The sequence below is a fragment of the Triplophysa dalaica genome, chromosome 16 (genome assembly GCF_015846415.1).
Source record: "Triplophysa dalaica isolate WHDGS20190420 chromosome 16, ASM1584641v1, whole genome shotgun sequence".
NCBI lineage: Eukaryota > Metazoa > Chordata > Actinopteri > Cypriniformes > Nemacheilidae > Triplophysa > Triplophysa dalaica.
This window is the reverse complement of record NC_079557.1, coordinates 21,858,915-21,879,853: the sequence shown is the minus strand read 5'-3', so window position 1 is coordinate 21,879,853 and position 20,939 is coordinate 21,858,915. Positions and strand designations below refer to the sequence as shown.

Below are 20,939 nucleotides of genomic sequence, written 5' to 3'. Positions count from 1 at the left end.
GTGGACAGTCTTTATATCATGTTGTGTTGTGTTCAGCACATGTTTCCAGATGATTCAGTGGAGTTTCAAGTGATTCAGCATTCGTCTGTCCACGGCAGAGTTATTGTTTCCTCGCTCTTTTTAAAGCCGCAGGACGTGGTGTGTTTTTGTAAGCCACTAAGTGACGGTATGTGAGTTTGAGAGATGCATTATTTCTCTTCTCTCCGCCCTCTTCCCGTACGGGACTTTATTGCTGTACGTCTGGGTTAGAAAGCGTGGCAGTAAAGAAAAACGTGCCCTCGTTCCCATCCCCCTGTTGGCCCCCCGCCCGTCTCTCTCTCTCTCTGTGTGTGTGTGTGTGTGTGCCCCACCCTCTCTCTCTCTCTCTCTCTCTCTCTCTCTCTCTCTCTCTCTCTCTCTCTCGGGCGTTGGACAGGCTGTCCTCCGCTCTCACAGACTGGGAGGAAGTGTTATGACTTGCTGCCGTAGTTCTTTGTGAGGCAGACAGGAATGCTGGTGTTTCAGATTATAGTCTTGAAGGGTGTGGAGCGAGCACTGTCTGTACCGCTGCCGTACTGTTCTCAGACCAGCTCAAATCTCTCTTCTTCTCTACATCCCACACGTCTCCAGCCGGTCTAACACTCTGCAGTAGTTTTCAGGTGAGATGTTGTTGTGGACGTGTGAGGAGGAGATTAAAAAGGTTCAGTGTTTTTCTGTGGTGTCATGAGTACTCGTGCGGTGTTGCAGTTGGTGGAGACGCTGAAGATCTGGCGAGCGGACGGCATTCTCTGGTTGCTTAGATTTGTTGATGACTCATAAGGTCAGATTACTCCTCCTCACTCATTTGGGATGTAAACAAACTTTAGTCAAATCAGATCTCGTCTATGCTTGTATCATACAGAAGCTTACTGAAGCATGATCCTCTCATTTAATAAGAGTCGAAACCGATCGATCGTGGAAGCACACGGTGTTCCGCAAGGCTGGAGGTTGGGCCCGTCTCTTGGTTAAACATCTTTCCCATCGCATTGATATCAGCGTTCCTTGTTTTCGGTAAAATCCTGTTTCACAGGGGTGTGGTAGAGAGAGGCGGCGGGCATGGCTAATGACGTAATAAAGGGCTTTAAGAAAGGCAAGGGAGGGTGACAGACAGCTGCTCCACGAGGTGAATGCATATGTTGACATCCACTGCGGGTGTGTCCTGAATCGTCCTGAAGGGTTGTGGCTTTAAGGAAGAGCAGTCCGATCACTGATCACATCTGTGTTTCTACAGCAGAAAGGACTGGACACTGAATCTCTTGTGAGTTGTGCTGCTGCGCTGGACTCCATTCACAAGGTCTGTACGTGTTAAGCTGTTTGTTCAAACACACTCGTTTCTATCTTGAGCTAAAGTAAATGACAGATATCAACAGTTGCACGAGTGAAAGGCCGAGTGGCTATTCCTCAGTTGTTTGTTTTGTGGATTTGTGTTGATGTAACTGTATGCTTGGTGATGTTTTAACGTGTGCAGTTAAACAAAAGCGGTCCGATCATCTGACCGTGTACTTTGGAATCCTTCGTTTGTTTTGGTTTGCAGCGGTGTCAACGGCGAAAGATCTCTGACACACATCAACTTGAATTAACTTTAACGCTCAAACCTTTACATGTGTGTGATCTTGTGTCCAGACGTTTGGTGCTGGATTGACCTGATCAGAAGACCATAGTTGGTGTTGTTTTGCCATTGAGATAGTTTGAAGAGTTTAGACTCCTCTTTAGGAATTTTCAAAAATCATGTCTTTTTATAATGTTTTTATCGTGTTTTATTGTATTAGTTAGCTGTATTTTTTTGAGTTATTAAGGCTTAATTCAAAACTGCAGTTTGATTGATATTAATTGGAATGCACAATAAAAAAAAAAAAAATGATTTTTGAAACATTTGAAAAGGGAGTCATCTCATTTTGGGACCAAACTCTTTGTTTGTTTTCTTCGTACACAACTGGCACCTGCACACTAGCACTCGGTCGTGTTTAACGTGCTGAGCTAGTCTGTATGTGTCTGTCACGTCATGCCTCTCCTTTCTTTATTGTGTCATTGCATTCAAAAGGACGAGTGTGGACGCGCCCTCTCCAACATACGCTTTGCCCAAATATAGTCGAGTGTGTTGCTCTTGAATGCTTGATAGACGTTTGCATGTCATTTGCATTTCTTTTTATCTTACTGTCCAATCCCAAAACTGGGTATCAGCACACGTTTATCCTAATTTGGAAATGCAGGGGTAATGCTGTGACATGCGTGACATTATGTTGTCATTAAACGGTGTTGTTTGTTGTTTTCTCTGCAGAAGGACACACATTATTTGACTGAAAGATCTTCAGGTTGTTCGTGGGGGAAATGGCAGCAAAGATATCCAAAGAAGAGCTGGAGGAGTTACGGGAAGCCTTCGAGAAAGTGGGTGAGTGTTCGTCCTGATGGACCGTCTTGAATCTCAGCATGTGGAATGCTGCCCATGACTCTGGAGGAATATCCACCAAGTTTTCTTCTTGTCATTTACAAATCTCATGATTTTGTTGTCTATGTTTGCATAGATGAAAATGCAGACATCGCTGCATGCAAAATGAGGAAGTTTGCTTCTCTAAAGTTTCTTAATGCTCGCGTGTCGTCTCAGGTGATTGATGTCATCTTTCGTTCTCTCAGCATTGTTTTTCCTCAGAGCAACATCTGGACTTTTCATTTGACCTCATGAGTTTTTTTTGGCTTTAGTCGTTGCCTGACTCTTGAAATGTCCTCATGGTCTTCTCTCGCCAAACCACCTCACGCTTTTGTGTTCCCTGAACTGAAGAGATCTTCATGACGGGATTCTTTACAATGAATGAATGAATTGGATTAAATAATTGTCAATTTGCAAATCTGTGACAAATAGTGTTGAATTCAGTGGAATTAACCGTGCGCTGAATATTTTCCAAACATGATGTACGGAACACATTTAACTGTACAATAAAAGCATTCAATACAGATGAAATAAGAACAACTTCAGTTACGGTTAATAGTGAAGGCTGGATTCAAGGAAAGGAATGTCCCAGTTGGATTTGAACACATAATCCAGAGATTTTTCCTTTATCGTGATGTGGAAAAGCATCCCAGTGCTGATATGCTGAAGATGTTTGTCAGTTTTCTGTATTATAATGAAAGAACGGTGACTGAGTATAAAGTAGATCACAAAAGGACACAGAAATAAGTTTTTAGTTGTTCATTAGATTTTGGTGTAGTTATGATAGTGAAGGAGAAGATGATGATGATGATGATGATGATGATAATGTGATGTACGTGCTGATGAGTGAGAGGCGTTTGACTGGATTGTCTGGAGGAGATGTGAGGTTTCCAGTTTGGTTTGGTTTTTCACGCTTCTTGACTGGAATGTGCTTTCCTGTGTGTTTTCAGTTGATCAGATTTCTTCAGACGTCTGGCCAGAATAGTTTCCCCTGTCACGCTGTTATAAAGCAGCTCAATAACGGTCTGTTTCAGTAAACGTCTGTGTGCGTGTTGACACACAAATTCACTGGTTTGTCTTTGTAGTTATTAGTTTTAAGTTGTTTAAAGCAGAGCCGTTGAGAGAGAGAGAATGAGACAACAGAAGTTAAATTCTTCGAGGGTCACTTGATTCATGGAACCTGCAGATAGTTCCAGGAAGTTACTTTCTATCTTCTCCTTCTTCATTTCTTTCATTTTTTATTCATTAAACGACTTTAAATGTGTTTAAAGTTCATCACAATCGTCTGTTTAGTTCCATTGGTCTCTCTCTATCTCTCTCTCTCTCTCAACGGCTCTGCTTTAAATAAGTACTAATGTGTCATTTACTGTAAAAAAGAGTCATGACGTCATGTGTGAAAGTTCTCACTTTTATAACGTCTGTGTTGATGGTTAAGGGTCATGATTTGATTTGACAAGTAGTTTCTAGCATCTTGTTGTAAAGTTCATCACACACACTGATGTTAAATAAAGTCACAATGAACACATGAATGTAGATGTAAGATGGTTGATTGTCTGTTGGGACGTTAACGCTGAACTTTGTTGTCTGTCTTCAGATCTGAATGGCAACGGTTTTATCTGCGACTATGAGCTGCACGATCTGTTCAAAGAGGCCAATCAGCCTTTACCGGGATATAAAGTGAGAGAGATCATCCAGAAACTCATGGAGGATGGAGACAAAGACAAAGACAACAAGATCAGCTTCGATGAGTTTGTCTCTGTAAGTGTCTGATATACTCAACACACACAAACATTCCTGATGTCACACACAACTCATCCAATGGACCTTTTTTCTCGTTTTTGTATCTAAAAACAAATCTCCCCAACAATGCCTTTGGTCTAAAGACCTCACAATCATGTAGACAATTATAATAGTTGTAGATAAACATTAGTTTTCAACAGGGAGAATATTTCATTCAAAAGATTTGAGGCATCCCAGAAGAGCCCTGCACGGGCCTCAGATTTTGTCATACAGATACTTTCCATGCGTAACATGCTGCCTTGTGTCACCGCCTCCCAAACCGGTCCAAATATTTGGTTTGTTGGACATCAAGCAGCGCTGCGCAGACAAGTTCCGAATGAGTTAATTACTTTAATATCATAAGCTGATGGGTCTGCAGGACACGCACATGAAGTTGAAAACATAATAAATGACAAACTTAACATGACTCTGTTGTGCTGAGAGAGTGTGCACTTCTCTTACTGTTGAACTCAAAACACTCGCATCATAATTGTGTTAGCGTGCTCTGATCAGAGAGGTCAGTGATACTGCCATGCGGAGGAGAGGCCATGGCACCATGAAATAGGCCCGATGCCCGTCTCCTTTTAACTAATGCCCGGCCCTAGGAGCAAACATTTGTCAGGTTCGGGCTGAATGTCAGGGTTCTATATCCCAGCATGCACATTTGACTTCAATACATCTGCTGACAAATGTCATTTGATGATTCAGAACGGTCCAAACGTGTAAACATAAACACACATTATGTGGCCCAAACGTTACCTCTAAAGAATGAATAACAACAGAATGCCTGTAGAGTAGATTATTATATTACTATGACTATAAACTTAAATGTCAATATAAATGAAATCTAGTATCAGTTGTTGTAGACAGGAAGTGAACTTCAGGCCAGGTGTGATGTGACTTGAAACAGAACAGAAGAACAGGTCACAGCTGTTATTCTTCATTCTAGTTCTGGATAATCAACTGAGTCATTGCTTTGTTACCTCTGTTGACCACATTTGCAATGCAAATGAAATCTTCATACGAAAAATATTGACATTATATCACATTATATACTGCTTGTGCTGGAATATGAGTGAATGAAAAGTGTGGAAGAGATTATTTACAGCTTTACATGAAAGATAAGGTTATGCTTTGAGTTGTGAGATGTTCAGTGATTAATTCACTCCTCTTGTCATGACTGACAGCTGACGACACACATGCACAACATCACTGAATGATGAAATAAAGGTGCACCTGTGTGAGCTTCACATCATTTCATTATAAACATCAACATAGAAATCAGACACAATGCTTTCAGACAGGTCTTCTTGCTTAGATGATTGTGTGCGTACGTTGTGTGTGCATGCGTGAGTGAGTGAGTGTGTGTGAGTGAGTGCATGTGTGTGTGTGTGTGTGTGTGTGTGCGTGCGTGCGTGCGTGAGTGAGTACATGTTATCCCGGTGGGGATATAATGCACACAAACACATGGAAAAAAATTAAGGTCAAAATTAAGGTCACCGTGGGCAAAAGAGCTTATAATTTCTACAGAACAATAAGTTTTTTTAAATCTAAAAATGCAAAAGTTTCTACGATGTGTATGGGTTGGGGGTAAAATATACAGTTTGTACAGTATAAAAAACATTACACCTATGGACCATCCCCACGGATAGTAGACCAGACCATATGTGTGAGTGCATACATGAGTGCTCGTGTGTGTGTGTGTGTGTGTGTGCGTGCGTGCATGTATGCGTGAGTCCATGCGTGTGTTTGTGTATGCGTGCGTGTGTGTGTATGTTCGTGCATGTGTACGTGAGTGCATGCGCGTGTTTGTGTGTGCGTGCGTGTGTGTGTATGTTCGTGCATGTGTACGTGAGTGCATGCGCGTGTTTGTGTGCATGCGCGCGTGTGTGTGTGTGTGTGTGCGTGCGTGTATGTGCGTGCGTGTGTGTGCGTGCGTGCATGTATGCGTGAGTGCATGCGTGTTTGTGTGTGTGTGTGTGTGTGCGTGCATGTATGCGTGTCTTTGTGTGCGTGCGTGCGTGCGTGTGTGTGTGCGTTTGTGAATATGCGTGAGTGCATGCGTTTGTGTGTGTGTGTGTGCGTGCCTGTGTGTGCGTGCATGTATTCGTGAGTGCATGCGTGTGTTTGTGTGCGTGCGTGTGTTTGTGTGCATGCGTGTGTGTCTGTGAATATGCGTGCATGTGTGCGTGAGTGCATGCGTTTCTGTGTGTGCATGAGTGCATGTGTGTGTGTGTTCTTCACTCAGTAAAATCAGATGTTTGTGTGATGGACAGTATTCACACAACATACTTTACAGTGTGGCATGTCTTAATATGGGTTTATCAGATATTTGTGTAATGTTCTGACACGTCTTATCATGTTAACAGCTGGTGTGTCAGTGTTTAATTGTGCTGTGATACGCTCAACAGGTGTGTGATGTCACAGCTGTGCCCAAACACAACCGTCCGTTTGTTATTCAGCTCTAAAAATCTCACAGTTGCCACAAATATGAACAAAGCCAGCCGTTGGTTTAAAGAAACCCATAGATCATCAAACATGATGTGAATTATAAAACGCTCAGTTCTGATTTGCTGAGTGGAGTTCTAAGCCGTTATAAAATACACTGATATATAACGGCTGATACCACAAAGCATAAATATATTTTTAATTACTTTATTTTATGAAATCTTGTTAAGCATATGAAATAACAGTTTTATTAAAGCAATAAGGTGTGTGAAGCAGTGTGTTACAGTGTATTTTATAACAGCTACAGGGTTTAATGACTCCACTTCACATATTCCACAACGCCCTTATCTGTTATAAAATGCACTGTAACACACTGCTTCACACGCCTTATTACTTTAGTGAACACTAGTGTGATATTTCTTCTGCAAACAACAAATGCATATCAAGTAAAGAATCTTTAAAGAGATTTGTGGTTTGTGTTTTCGTGAATGTCTTCAGATCTTTCAGGAGTTGAAGAGCAGTGACATCGCCAAAAGCTTCAGGAAAGCCATCAACAGAAAAGAAGGCATCTTGGCTATCGGAGGAACATCTGAGCAGTCCAGCGCCGGCACACAACACTCCTTCTCAGGTAAACATCATCAAAACCATCATCTCTCTCTCACAGCACGCTCAGATTCCTCAGATGTCATCATGATCGTAGTGTTGTGTATGTTGTGTTGACTGTTGTGTGTGTTTGAACCCAGAGGAGGAACGCTTTGCTTTCATGAACTGGATCAACACGGCGCTGGAAAGTGACCCGGACTGTAAACATGTGCTGCCCATGGACCCAAACACCAACTCTCTCTTCAAAGCTGTGGGCGACGGCATTGTGCTGTGGTCAGTCTAACAGCTCATGTCTCATGTGTGTTTGTGTGATTGTGATGTCTTCTGTCATGTAACACGTGTGTGTGTCCTGCTAGTAAAATGATCAACCTGTCAGTGCCTGATACTATAGACGAGAGGACCATCAACAAGAAGAAACTCACACCCTTCACCATACAGGTCTACTGCTCTACATCTACTGTGTGTGTGTGCCTGTGTGTGTATGTGCCTACCTGCATGTGTGTGTGCGTGTGAATATATGTGTATGCATGCACTGCCTGTGTGTGCCTGTGTATGCGTGCGTGTGTATGTGGGTACGCGTGTATGCGTGTGCATGTGTGTGTATGTATGTGATTTTGACGGTTTTGTGTGATTTGTTGTGTGGTGCAGGAGAATCTGAATCTGGCTCTTAACTCTGCGTCAGCCATCGGGTGTCACGTGGTGAATATCGGCGCTCTGGACCTGCGGGAGGGTAAACCTCATCTGGTGCTCGGTCTCCTCTGGCAGATCATTAAGATCGGTCTGTTTGCTGACATTGAGCTGAGCAGGAATGAGGGTACAAACACACAATCACATCTGTTATAAGATCTGTTAACCTCACGCACTGACACAAACACACAATCACATCTGTTATAATATCTGTTAACCTCACGCACTGACACAAACACACAATCACATCTGTTATAATATCTGTTAACCTCACGCACTGACACAAACACACAATCACATCTGTTATAATATCTGTTAACCTCACGCACTGACACAAACACACAATCACATCTGTTATAATATCTGTTAACCTCACGCACTGACACAAACACACAATCACATCTGTTATAATATCTGTTAACCTCACACACTGACACAAACACACAATCACATCTGTTATAAGATCTGTTAACCTCACACACTGACACAAACACACAATCACATCTGTTATAAGATCTGTTAACCTCACGCACTGACACAAACACACAATCACATCTGTTATAATATCTGTTAACCTCACACACTGACACAAACACACAATCACATCTGTTATAAGATCTGTTAACCTCACGCACTGACACAAACACACAATCACATCTGTCATAAGATCTGTTAACCTCACACACTGACACAAACACACAATCACATCTGTTATAAGATCTGTTAACCTCACACACTGACACAAACACACAATCACATCTGTTATAAGATCTGTTAACCTCACGCACTGACACAAACACACAATCACATCTGTTATAATATCTGTTAACCTCACACACTGACACAAACACACAATCACATCTGTTATAATATCTGTTAACCTCACGCACTGACACAAACACACAATCACATCTGTTATAATATCTGTTAACCTCACACACTGACACAAACACACAATCACATCTGTCATAAGATCTGTTAACCTCACACACTGACACAAACACACAATCACATCTGTCATAAGATCTGTTAACCTCACGCACTGACACAAACACACAATCACATCTGTTATAAGATCTGTTAACCTCACGCACTGACACAAACACACAATCACATCTGTTATAAGATCTGTTAACCTCACGCACTGACACAAACACACAATCACATCTGTTATAAGATCTGTTAACCTCACACACTGACACAAACACACAATCACATCTGTTATAATATCTGTTAACCTCACGAACTGACACAAACACACAATCACATCTGTTATAATATCTGTTAACCTCACACACTGACACAAACACACAATCACATCTGTTATAATATCTGTTAACCTCACACACTGACACAAACACACAATCACATCTGTTATAAGATCTGTTAACCTCACGCACTGACACAAACACACAATCACATCTGTTATAAGATCTGTTAACCTCACACACTGACACAAACACACAATCACATCTGTTATAAGATCTGTTAACCTCACACACTGACACAAACACACAATCACATCTGTTATAAGATCTGTTAACCTCACGCACTGACACAAACACACAATCACATCTGTTATAATATCTGTTAACCTCACACACTGACACAAACACACAATCACATCTGTTATAAGATCTGTTAACCTCACGCACTGACACAAACACACAATCACATCTGTTATAATATCTGTTAACCTCACACACTGACACAAACACACAATCACATCTGTTATAAGATCTGTTAACCTCACGCACTGACACAAACACACAATCACATCTGTTATAAGATCTGTTAACCTCACACACTGACACAAACACACAATCACATCTGTTATAAGATCTGTTAACCTCACGCACTGACACAAACACACAATCACATCTGTTATAAGATCTGTTAACCTCACACACTGACACAAACACACAATCACATCTGTTATAAGATCTGTTAACCTCACACACTGACACAAACACACAATCACATCTGTTATAATATCTGTTAACCTCACACACTGACACAAACACACAATCACATCTGTTATAATATCTGTTAACCTCACACACTGACACAAACACACAATCACATCTGTTATAATATCTGTTAACCTCACGCACTGACACAAACACACAATCACATCTGTTATAAGATCTGTTAACCTCACACACTGACACAAACACACAATCACATCTGTTATAAGATCTGTTAACCTCACACACTGACACAAACACACAATCACATCTGTTATAATATCTGTTAACCTCACGCACTGACACAACCTCGGCGCTCTGGACCTGCGGGAGGGTAAACCTCATCTGGTGCTCGGTCTCCTCTGGCAGATCATTAAGATCGGTCTGTTTGCTGACATTGAGCTGAGCAGGAATGAGGGTACAAACACACAATCACATCTGTTATAAGATCTGTTAACCTCACGCACTGACACAAACACACAATCACATCTGTTATAATATCTGTTAACCTCACGCACTGACACAAACACACAATCACATCTGTTATAATATCTGTTAACCTCACGCACTGACACAAACACACAATCACATCTGTTATAATATCTGTTAACCTCACACACTGACACAAACACACAATCACATCTGTCATAAGATCTGTTAACCTCACACACTGACACAAACACACAATCACATCTGTCATAAGATCTGTTAACCTCACGAACTGACACAAACACACAATCACATCTGTTATAATATCTGTTAACCTCACGCACTGACACAAACACACAATCACATCTGTTATAAGATCTGTTAACCTCACACACTGACACAAACACACAATCACATCTGTTATAAGATCTGTTAACCTCACACACTGACACAAACACACAATCACATCTGTTATAATATCTGTTAACCTCACGCACTGACACAAACACACAATCACATCTGTTATAATATCTGTTAACCTCACACACTGACACAAACACACAATCACATCTGTCATAAGATCTGTTAACCTCACACACTGACACAAACACACAATCACATCTGTCATAAGATCTGTTAACCTCACACACTGACACAAACACACAATCACATCTGTTATAAGATCTGTTAACCTCACACACTGACACAAACACACAATCACATCTGTTATAATATCTGTTAACCTCACACACTGACACAACCTCGGCGCTCTGGACCTGCGGGAGGGTAAACCTCATCTGGTGCTCGGTCTCCTCTGGCAGATCATTAAGATCGGTCTGTTTGCTGACATTGAGCTGAGCAGGAATGAGGGTACAAACACACAATCACATCTGTTATAATATCTGTTAACCTCACACACTGACACAAACACACAATCACATCTGTCATAAGATCTGTTAACCTCACGCACTGACACAAACACACAATCACATCTGTTATAATATCTGTTAACCTCACGCACTGACACAAACACACAATCACATCTGTTATAATATCTGTTAACCTCACGCACTGACACAAACACACAATCACATCTGTTATAATATCTGTTAACCTCACACACTGACACAAACACACAATCACATCTGTCATAAGATCTGTTAACCTCACACACTGACACAAACACACAATCACATCTGTCATAAGATCTGTTAACCTCACGAACTGACACAAACACACAATCACATCTGTTATAATATCTGTTAACCTCACGCACTGACACAAACACACAATCACATCTGTTATAAGATCTGTTAACCTCACACACTGACACAAACACACAATCACATCTGTTATAAGATCTGTTAACCTCACACACTGACACAAACACACAATCACATCTGTTATAATATCTGTTAACCTCACACACTGACACAAACACACAATCACATCTGTTATAATATCTGTTAACCTCACACACTGACACAAACACACAATCCCTCCTGGATTGAAGCCTCTCTGTCTGTCTGTCTGTCTGTCTGTCTGTCAGTGACTCTGTGTTCACAGCTCTCATAGTGTCTGTGTGAATGAGAAACTCAAGCCTGTATTCTAGCTACATGTGATGCTTGTAACCATAGTGATGGCTGTAAATATGAATCCAGCTTTCTGAATATTAACAGGTGTGAGTTTGGTTGTAGAATGCTGATGTGACAGTGTAATATAAGTGTAACTGAACTGAGCATGAACACAACCTCATATACTAAACCTCGTATACTGCTGCTGTGTGAATGTGATCTCTGATGTGTGTGTTTGTGTTGTGTTCAGCTCTGGCGGCTCTGTTGAGGGATGGTGAGACTCTGGAGGATCTGATGAAACTCTCTCCAGAGGAACTGCTGCTCCGCTGGGCAAACTACCACCTGGACAACTCCGGCTGGAGTAAAATCAACAACTTCAGCCATGACATCAAGGTCAGAGTCTTTATCTGTGTGTGTGTATTTAGTGTTGCTCTCAATGATACTGCAGTTTTATTCTCATCATGTGGTCTGTCCACTCTTCTCTATGTGAAGTGCCCTTTAAAGACATCATCTGAAAAGCTGTCATGTCATTTTTAACAGTTGTATACAGTTTATAATCATGTCTACATGCAAAAGACTCTAAATAAGGCGTCAAACCATGACATCATTGAGAGCTGTACTCGAGCTGTCAGTGTGATTCATCACATCCAGAATAAAAGTTTGTGTTTACATTATATATGTGTGTGTACTGTGCATATTGATTTTGTATTTATAAACACACACATACATGTATATATTTGAGAAAATGTATAAACTTTTATATATAACAGAAAATATAAAGAAATACTTGTAAATATTTGTTTTTATGAATACAAAATCAATATGCACAGTACACAGACCTATATTATGTAATCACAAACTTTTATTTTGGATGCGATTCATCGTTTGACAGCCCTAAAAATGCCCTCTGTCGGACACTATCATTAATATTATTTCAGATGGTCACATTTAGAGATGCATCGGTCTATAATCGTTATCAGTCGATAAAAGCTCTTTAAAAGGGTTTAAAAACAGCCGTTGATATATTCTGTCGATCAAAAGAGGACAGGAAAAATAATCACCATCTGTATCGGTGGAAAACCTTGGCACATCTCTACTCGGTTTATCAGCTGGTGAATATATCAGACAACCGCTGACTGTACTTGCGTTAACTAATAACAACACTTATTAAAGTGTGACGTGATGATGTGTAAAGATCACATAATAATGAGTGACATCAGAGGATCAGCTGTGGGGGAGCTGGTGATGATTTTGTGTATCTTTCTCTACGCTGCAGTTAAGAGACTTCTCAAACGCTATCAAGGTATTTCTGAGGATCATTTCTCCTGGGCATGATGACGTTTCATGTTCATGTCATGTCTGAAAGCCACGTTTGTCCTCAGACGTCCATGCATGAGTGTGTGTTTCTCATCTGTTCATGCACTTCTGTGGATGACATCATCTTGTATGTGAATGTGTTGTTTTTAATTGTGATGAAGTCATTTCACTTCAGCTTTGACGGGGCTCGTCCTGTACAGTAAACACTGCAGACACACACCACATCACTGGCACTGAAGAGAGAAAATCATTCTGCATGTAACGGCAGGAGAGTCCTGAGGCCTCATTTATGAAACCAGCGGATGACCAAAAACTGTCCGTAAGGACGTTTCCACGCAAACGTGACATTTCTCAATAGAGACTTGAGCGATTGCTTCGATCAAATCTCATGACGGGTCTCAGCTCGTGTACACAAGTTTTGAGATAGGGCGAAGGTCTGTTTAAGATAACTGAAAAGCAATCATGACAAATAGAAACATGTATCGTTTAGTATAACAAATGTAAAAATAGATTCCGATGCAATTTCTTATTTTCCTTACAAAAGTAGAGTATTTTTTTCTAGCCTAATTATATGATGATTTAAATGTTTGAAATATCAAGGTTAACTAGTGATTTTGTGTAAAGAAAACTTTCATGATCTTTTAGGCTTCTTCTAAAATAATTTACCACATTTAAAATGTGATCAATATCAATATAATTACAAGCACTGGGTAAGTTTACCTGTTTGCAAGGTGTTTGTTTGACAAATATGCATTGACAAAACTCATAATTGAATGTGTTATTTTATTTGTGCGTTGTTCACTTGGTGGTGGAAGATGCAAACTGGGTCACAGCTCGAGGTTGTTTGGCAGGCTTGTGTGGGCTGAAGACCGCTGGTCCCGACTCTGACAGATCTGAAAGAGAAAAAATAAATGAAGCAAACATAAAACTGTGTGTGCTTGATCTAACAGAATGAAATGCAAGATTAGAAAAAGCTTTTAAACCTTTATCCTGCTTAGAAACATCTCCTCCACCACTCACTTCACCTGTATAAAAACATTTACATATAAACATTATTCTATAACTGCGCCTTAAATATGATCAGTAATTTACATCAACACATTAATGTTACCCAAACAAAGGTCTTTAAGACTGAAGTCAGATTCATTTGGTTTAAATTTAAATGCATTATAGAACCAAAGTAACGTAAAGCAACAACAATAAGTTTCTGCAGGTCGCAAAATCTAGAGGCGACAACACCCTGAATGTAAAGGGGTGTGATATGTAAATTAGACCCACTTCAGCCGCCACATTCATCAAGGGACGATCATTCATAACATCAGATTGGCGGCATACAAATGTTTGATGAATCACAGGTGAACCCTGACGTCAGATGATTTCTGCTCGTTTCTACCTTAGATTGATGAATGAGGCCCTTGATCTCTAAACATTTTTCCATTTTTCTGTTTTCTACGATATCTTTCACAGTTTTTATGTAACATGTCTGCTGTCTGTATTAACATATGAAATGGATTTGAATTGAAGTGTAGAATGATAAAGCAGAGATATGATATGGATTTGAAGGACACTAGCTCAGAATGAACATTATGTTGGTGTCTTTACAGATATCATTCCTGTCAGATTTTCTCACACAAACCGGCTGAATGAGAAGAGCTTTGTACACAAACAATGTAGAGTGAGAGCTGAGAGAAATGATCTCTTTCATGTGTGCACATGTCTGTCATGTGTTTGAATGTGATGTGTTTGATTTGTGCAGGACTCGCGGGCATATTTCCATCTGCTCGATCAGATCTCACCTAAAGGACAGAAGGAAGGTGAAGCTCATATTGACATCGACATGTCAGGATTCAATGTAAGTTCAGTCTCTGTCTGTCTGTCTGTCTGTCTGTCTGTCATACATCACAGCTCATCACATCCTCTACAAAACACTTATTAACACTACTCAGAGAACTTGACATAAATATTACATTAAAGTTTGTTGAAGTTCTTCAGGATGTCCTGTGTTATCAAGTGATCAAACACTTTCTTGATGTGATCTTGTGTTTATGCCTGAGATTGATTCTTAATTGACTATATGAACTGTATGTACAGTAAAGACACAAGTGATGTCTTCATGTGTATTCCACATCACAAGAGCCACAGCCACAATCCTCTTGCTGTCAGGACCATAAGAATGTCTGAATTGTATGTGTGTGTGTGTTCAGTTGTGTCACTCTTAACATCTACATCATCTTCATCATAATGACTTTATTACGTAACATAAACATATAGAAAGTAATATTTTATGAATCTGCGCTCAGATGCTTTAATATGATGATGTTTTCCCCGTCCAATCAGTGAGTGACACTCATGTTAAAGCCCTGGTACTTTATGAACACAGCTCACACTTTCGTAAAAAAATTTGATGTACAGTATAAAGAAACAAAGTATCTAGAAGTAAACCCTGATAGCACACACACATCTGGCTCACGTGTATTTGACATCTGCAAGACATCTACAATAGATCGTATGCTCATATGCAATACGTCTCAGAGATGTCTGCTGTCAGACGTCATATAGACATCTAGAAGACGTCTGTAAGATGTGTATGATTTAGAATGGATGTTAAGCTGTTCTTTCTAAGATGTTTAGCAGATGATTTTACACAGCGGATCTCCAGATCTTTAGCAGACGTATTACAGACGTTCAGACATCTCTGAGACGTATTGCAGATGAGCAAATTATGTATTGCAGATGTCATATAGACGTAAGCCAGATGGATTGTGCTATCTGGGAAGTTGTGGTGATGGATTCTGGGATTGTTTTGACACCTACAGTAGAGCGATGTATTAAACACATCATGATTCAGTGCAATGTGACTCTACTGTACACACTTCATCACATCACTCTCAAGGCCATTACAGTTCACTTTAATAAAACTACTTCTGGAAGTTGACGAATAAATCATGTGACATAGCAAGATTTAGAAAACAAACAGTTTATATAACATTGTTTTATATTATTTATATTTATCAAATTGCATAAAAGATATTTCTCATCATTGTTCGTATCTTTCTAAATTTAGAACTCATTTGCCTATTAGTCTGTCAACTACCCATTTCTATTGACTATTAATTGATATTCTGGCAGTCAATTTGACATTTAATTGTGTTGATTTTATGTTTAATGAATCAAACTCAACACATGATCAATATGATGATGATTCAGGTTCAAACAGAAAGATGAAGTGTATGTCTGCATGTTTGAGATGTCTATTATTTTCACACAATGAATCGGGCGTCTTTTGTGTGTGTGTTGCACAGGAGAAAGATGACCTGAAGAGAGCCGAGTGTATGCTTCTGCAGGCAGACAGACTGGGCTGTAGACAGTTTGTCACATCCACTGACGTCGTGTCTGGAAACCCCAAACTCAACTTGGCTTTTGTGGCTAATCTCTTCAACAAGTACCCAGCTCTGACCAAACCTGTCAATCAGGACATTAACTGGGGTCTTCTGGAGGGTGAGTGCTCACCTCTCGCTCTCTGTCATTATAAATCACTATCACACTATTGAAGTGCTCAGCCACACACATAATGACTCACGCAAATGGGTGACGTTGACTCTAAACAGTCCAAATATATCCTGTGGCCTCATGGAAGGAACACGCAGGACTTTTTTTAGGATCTGGTCAATCCTGGCAGCCAGAGATTAGAAGGGAGGGCCGACTTGAGCTATTTCCTGAAGTTCAAACACAATCCGCCCTTATGCTCATATGACACTGCGCCATCTTGTGGTCGATCTGATGGTTTCTCCACTATATAAACACTTCAGGAGATGAATTTCTAAAGCAATATTAAATCTGTTTAGTGTTGAAGTACAGTCACGGAAAATGAGAGTAAATGATGGTCAAATGCTTTGGATAACATGCTGTTGATCCTCAGAATAAGGAAATAAAGCAAGTGAATATGAACATGGACTGAATGTTTTTTTTTAATGTGTTTAGGAGAGACAAGAGAGGAGAGAACCTTCAGAAACTGGATGAATTCTCTGGGTGTCAATCCTCATGTCAATCACTTATACGGGTACATCACTCGCTTCACTGATGAACTGTATGGAATACATGATGAAAGTGTGCACGTGTTTCAAGTATTTCGCTCTTCATTCTTAGAGATCTTCAGGACGCTCTGGTCATCCTGCAGCTTTATGAGAAGATCAAAGTCCCAGTCGACTGGAACAACAAAGTTAACAGACCTCCGTATCCAAAACTAGGAGCCAACATGAAGAAGGTATCACATCACCCGTGTCATCATGTGTGACCCTGGACAACACAACCAGTCTTTTTACTGATATTTTACATACTGTAAACAAAACTGAATAAATAAGCTTTCTATTGATGTGTGAGTTGTTAGAATAGGACAATATCTGTCTGAGATACAACCGTCTAAAACTCAGGAATCTGAGAGTGCAAAAAAATCGAATGTCCTTTGAAGTTGTTAATCTGAGGCACTACGGCAGGACATCCACTTACAAAAATAAAGTTTTAATATATTTAAGGTAGGAAATTTACAAATATCTTCATGGAACATGATCTTTACTTAATATCCTAATGATTTTTGGCATAAAAGAAAAATGTATCATTTTACCCATACAAAAATTTGTCTTTCACTAAAAATGTTCGCTTGCTACTTATGACTGGTTTTGTGATCCAGGGTCACAAATTATGATTTTGCATCATTTTTCAAATGTTCAAAACACCCACAATTATTCACTTTACATTTATTGATGAATTTCAGTAAATGGATAGTAAGTACTGAAGAGACGCAAGGAAAAACAGTATAGAGATGAGAGAAAACTATACAGAAACGATTTGGAGTACACAAGATTATTTCACATAATGAACGCTGAACAATACAAAGGTGTTTTATAGATTTTTATAGAATTGTGTGTGTTTGTGTTCAGCTGGAGAACTGTAACTACGCTGTTGAACTGGGAAAGACCAAAGCAAATTTCTCTCTGGTGGGCATCGGTGGACAAGACTTGAATGATGGAAACCCAACTCTTACTCTCGCTCTGGTCTGGCAGCTCATGAGAAGGTACAGCATATAAAATCACAACAATACTGTGAAAATACATCTCATCAAGCTTCCAAAAACCCTTGTCAACACCCTAAACAGTACAGATAGTTCACAAGGCCTTGTTACTGGAAGGATTAAAGCTGGAGTAAACAACGGAGAGAATCAAAAACATGAAAGATTTTTTCTTTTATTAGTTATTGGCTAGTCAGAAAATGCAGAACAGGAATGAAAGTAGTGATGGATGCCTGATGTAGATGAATCTGGTGTATTTGGAGTTCATGTGAAATCAAAGCTCTTCATATGTTCCTGCTGTCATTCCTCAGACCCTCTGAAATATATAACTGCACCAGGGTTATTTATTTTTTAATGAAACCTTTGAAAACAATTTTTATTTATTGAAATAAAATTTAATATTGTCCTAAAAATGAACCAACAATTACAATGTTGCCTCAGAAATAAACTCAAATAAGTTTAAGGCACTAAATTATGATAATAAACAAAAACTTAATATATTATATTATATGGCAAAAAATAAACAAATAAATAATAAAATGCCATGGCATATAACAAATAACTATTAAACCAAAAATTAACATAAAAACTCAAATTGAAAATATGAATAAAACTAAAATCAAAACTATACGACCACTGTTAGTCACATTCAGATTCATATAGATGTGAAACATGGATTGTGTTGTCATGTTGTTGTTCATCGTGTGATGTAGATACACTCTGAATGTGCTGGAAGATCTTGGAGACGGACAGAAAGCCAACGATGACATCATCGTCAAATGGGTTAACAATACTTTGTCACAGGCTGGAAAATCCAGCAAAATATCCAGTTTCAAGGTATACACGAGGACATACGGTCACTAGTAATTGTTATATAATTGCGTGTTGTGAGTGAAGTGTTGTGTTGTTCAGGATAAAGAGATCAGCTCCAGTCTGCCTGTGGTGGATCTCATTGATGCCATTCAGCCCGGCTCTATTCACTACGATCTGGTGAAGACCGGAGCTCTTTCTGATGCTGACAAACTGGACAACGCAAAGTAAGATGACACAGCACACTGATCATTTTAACAACATGCATATTGAGTATATTAAAGTGACCGCTACACCTTGTGTTCGCTTCGTGTGGCAGGTATGCCGTGTCCATGGCCAGGAAGATCGGTGCCCGCGTCTACGCCCTGCCCGATGATCTCGTGGAGGTGAAACCCAAGATGGTGATGACCGTGTTCGCGTGTCTGATGGGCAGAGGGATGAAGAGGGCATAGAACGTCACCCCGCGCGGACAATCCAACGCCCACATCCTACCCACAAGCCATTTGCTGGTTGAAAGGCTTTTGGTTCAGTAAATCCATGACAACCACAATAAAACGAAATCCATTGCCAGCAGATGTTAAAGAATCTGGTTTGGCGGGACTACAGGGTTGAGGGAATGGGCTTCAAGATTTGGGAATGGGGAGGGATGGATCTTTTAGAGCAAACATTACGATTCCCACAGACAGCAGCTGTGAAGGAACACGCCTTATGTCAAATTCTGAGTTGCGAGACGTTTTGATCCGATCCTCACTCTGCTTTGTGTACTTTATTTACCTAACTGACATGTCCAATCTGAAAGCTTTCTAACGTTTAGCGTGACCATCATCACATCTGGCCTTACTAGATGCAGTATTGCCTCTATGCAGCACATGATTGTTGTTGTTTTCCAGTCGCTTCCCTTTGTGTTTTATACATGTTATAAACATGTGCTGTGTAAACATCGCCGTTTTCAACACATTCCACACTTAAAATGTCATTGTGCTATCTGTCTCATGTATATGTATAATTGAAAAGGCTTTTTACGCACGAGACGGATGGAACTATGCATGATATCTCTATATTTTGTTATTTAAAACAGCACATTTATCAGAAGATGATGCTCAGCGTTTGGGCTCGGGATGTAACTGGAAGCGGCTGCGGCGTGATGTTGAGTATAGACAGACACAGCTTGCACCAAATGTCTGCATGTAACCAAAAACATCTTACCAAATAAATCAAAAGAATAAAGCCCTTCATATTTCATCTTCGCTGTCTGTGCGGTTTTTCAACAACGTTTCATTTACATAGAGAGGGTTTTGAGTATTATCTTCAATCCGGGGTTAAAAAAAAATAGAAGAGAACGCTTGTCAAGTCCATGAAGGGAATTACCTGCTGTAAAGAGATACTTCAGCCATCATTTACTCTCCTTCCAGTTGTTCCACATCTGTATAAATATCTTTGTTCTTTTTCCTACTATGGGAGTCCATGGGTGTTGAGATCTGTCTGGTTATACGCTTTCTTCCAAATATCTTTCTCTGTGTTCATCAGAACAAAGACATTTATACAGATTTGGAACAAATCCAAAGTGAGGAAAAGATGACAGAATTTACATTTTTAGGTGAAGTATCTCTTTAAAATGTAGATCATTTAGATCTTTATTCCATTTTATGGAGTCCAAATGTTAGGCAAATTGCAAAAGCACATCAGTTAGTCTATATAAAGCCTGTTTGTTTTCTGTGTGCACTGAATACTGCCATGATCCGTGTTTAACCTCATCAAACTTGACCGTATCCCACAATGCAATGCTCTTAGTTTGAGCCGATTCTATCACATCATCT

The 20,939-nt window shown here is 39.9% G+C and overlaps 1 protein-coding gene across 1 annotated transcript; it reads left to right on the top strand.

Moving 5' to 3' along the window:
• The first annotated feature begins 405 nt into the window (after positions 1–405).
• On the top strand, positions 406–20,364 carry pls3 (plastin 3 (T isoform)). The gene is made up of 17 exons (XM_056769087.1): positions 406–638; positions 1,250–1,312; positions 2,297–2,407; positions 4,038–4,201; positions 7,169–7,298; positions 7,414–7,546; positions 7,630–7,711; positions 7,922–8,087; positions 12,181–12,323; positions 15,004–15,099; positions 16,550–16,745; positions 17,229–17,307; positions 17,394–17,511; positions 18,185–18,318; positions 19,026–19,149; positions 19,225–19,349; positions 19,442–20,364. Exons 3-17 carry the CDS (start codon positions 2,347–2,349, stop codon positions 19,572–19,574), a joined length of 1,884 nt encoding a protein of 627 aa, XP_056625065.1. The 5' UTR covers positions 406–638; positions 1,250–1,312; positions 2,297–2,346; the 3' UTR covers positions 19,575–20,364.
• The last annotated feature ends 575 nt before the right edge of the window (positions 20,365–20,939 follow it).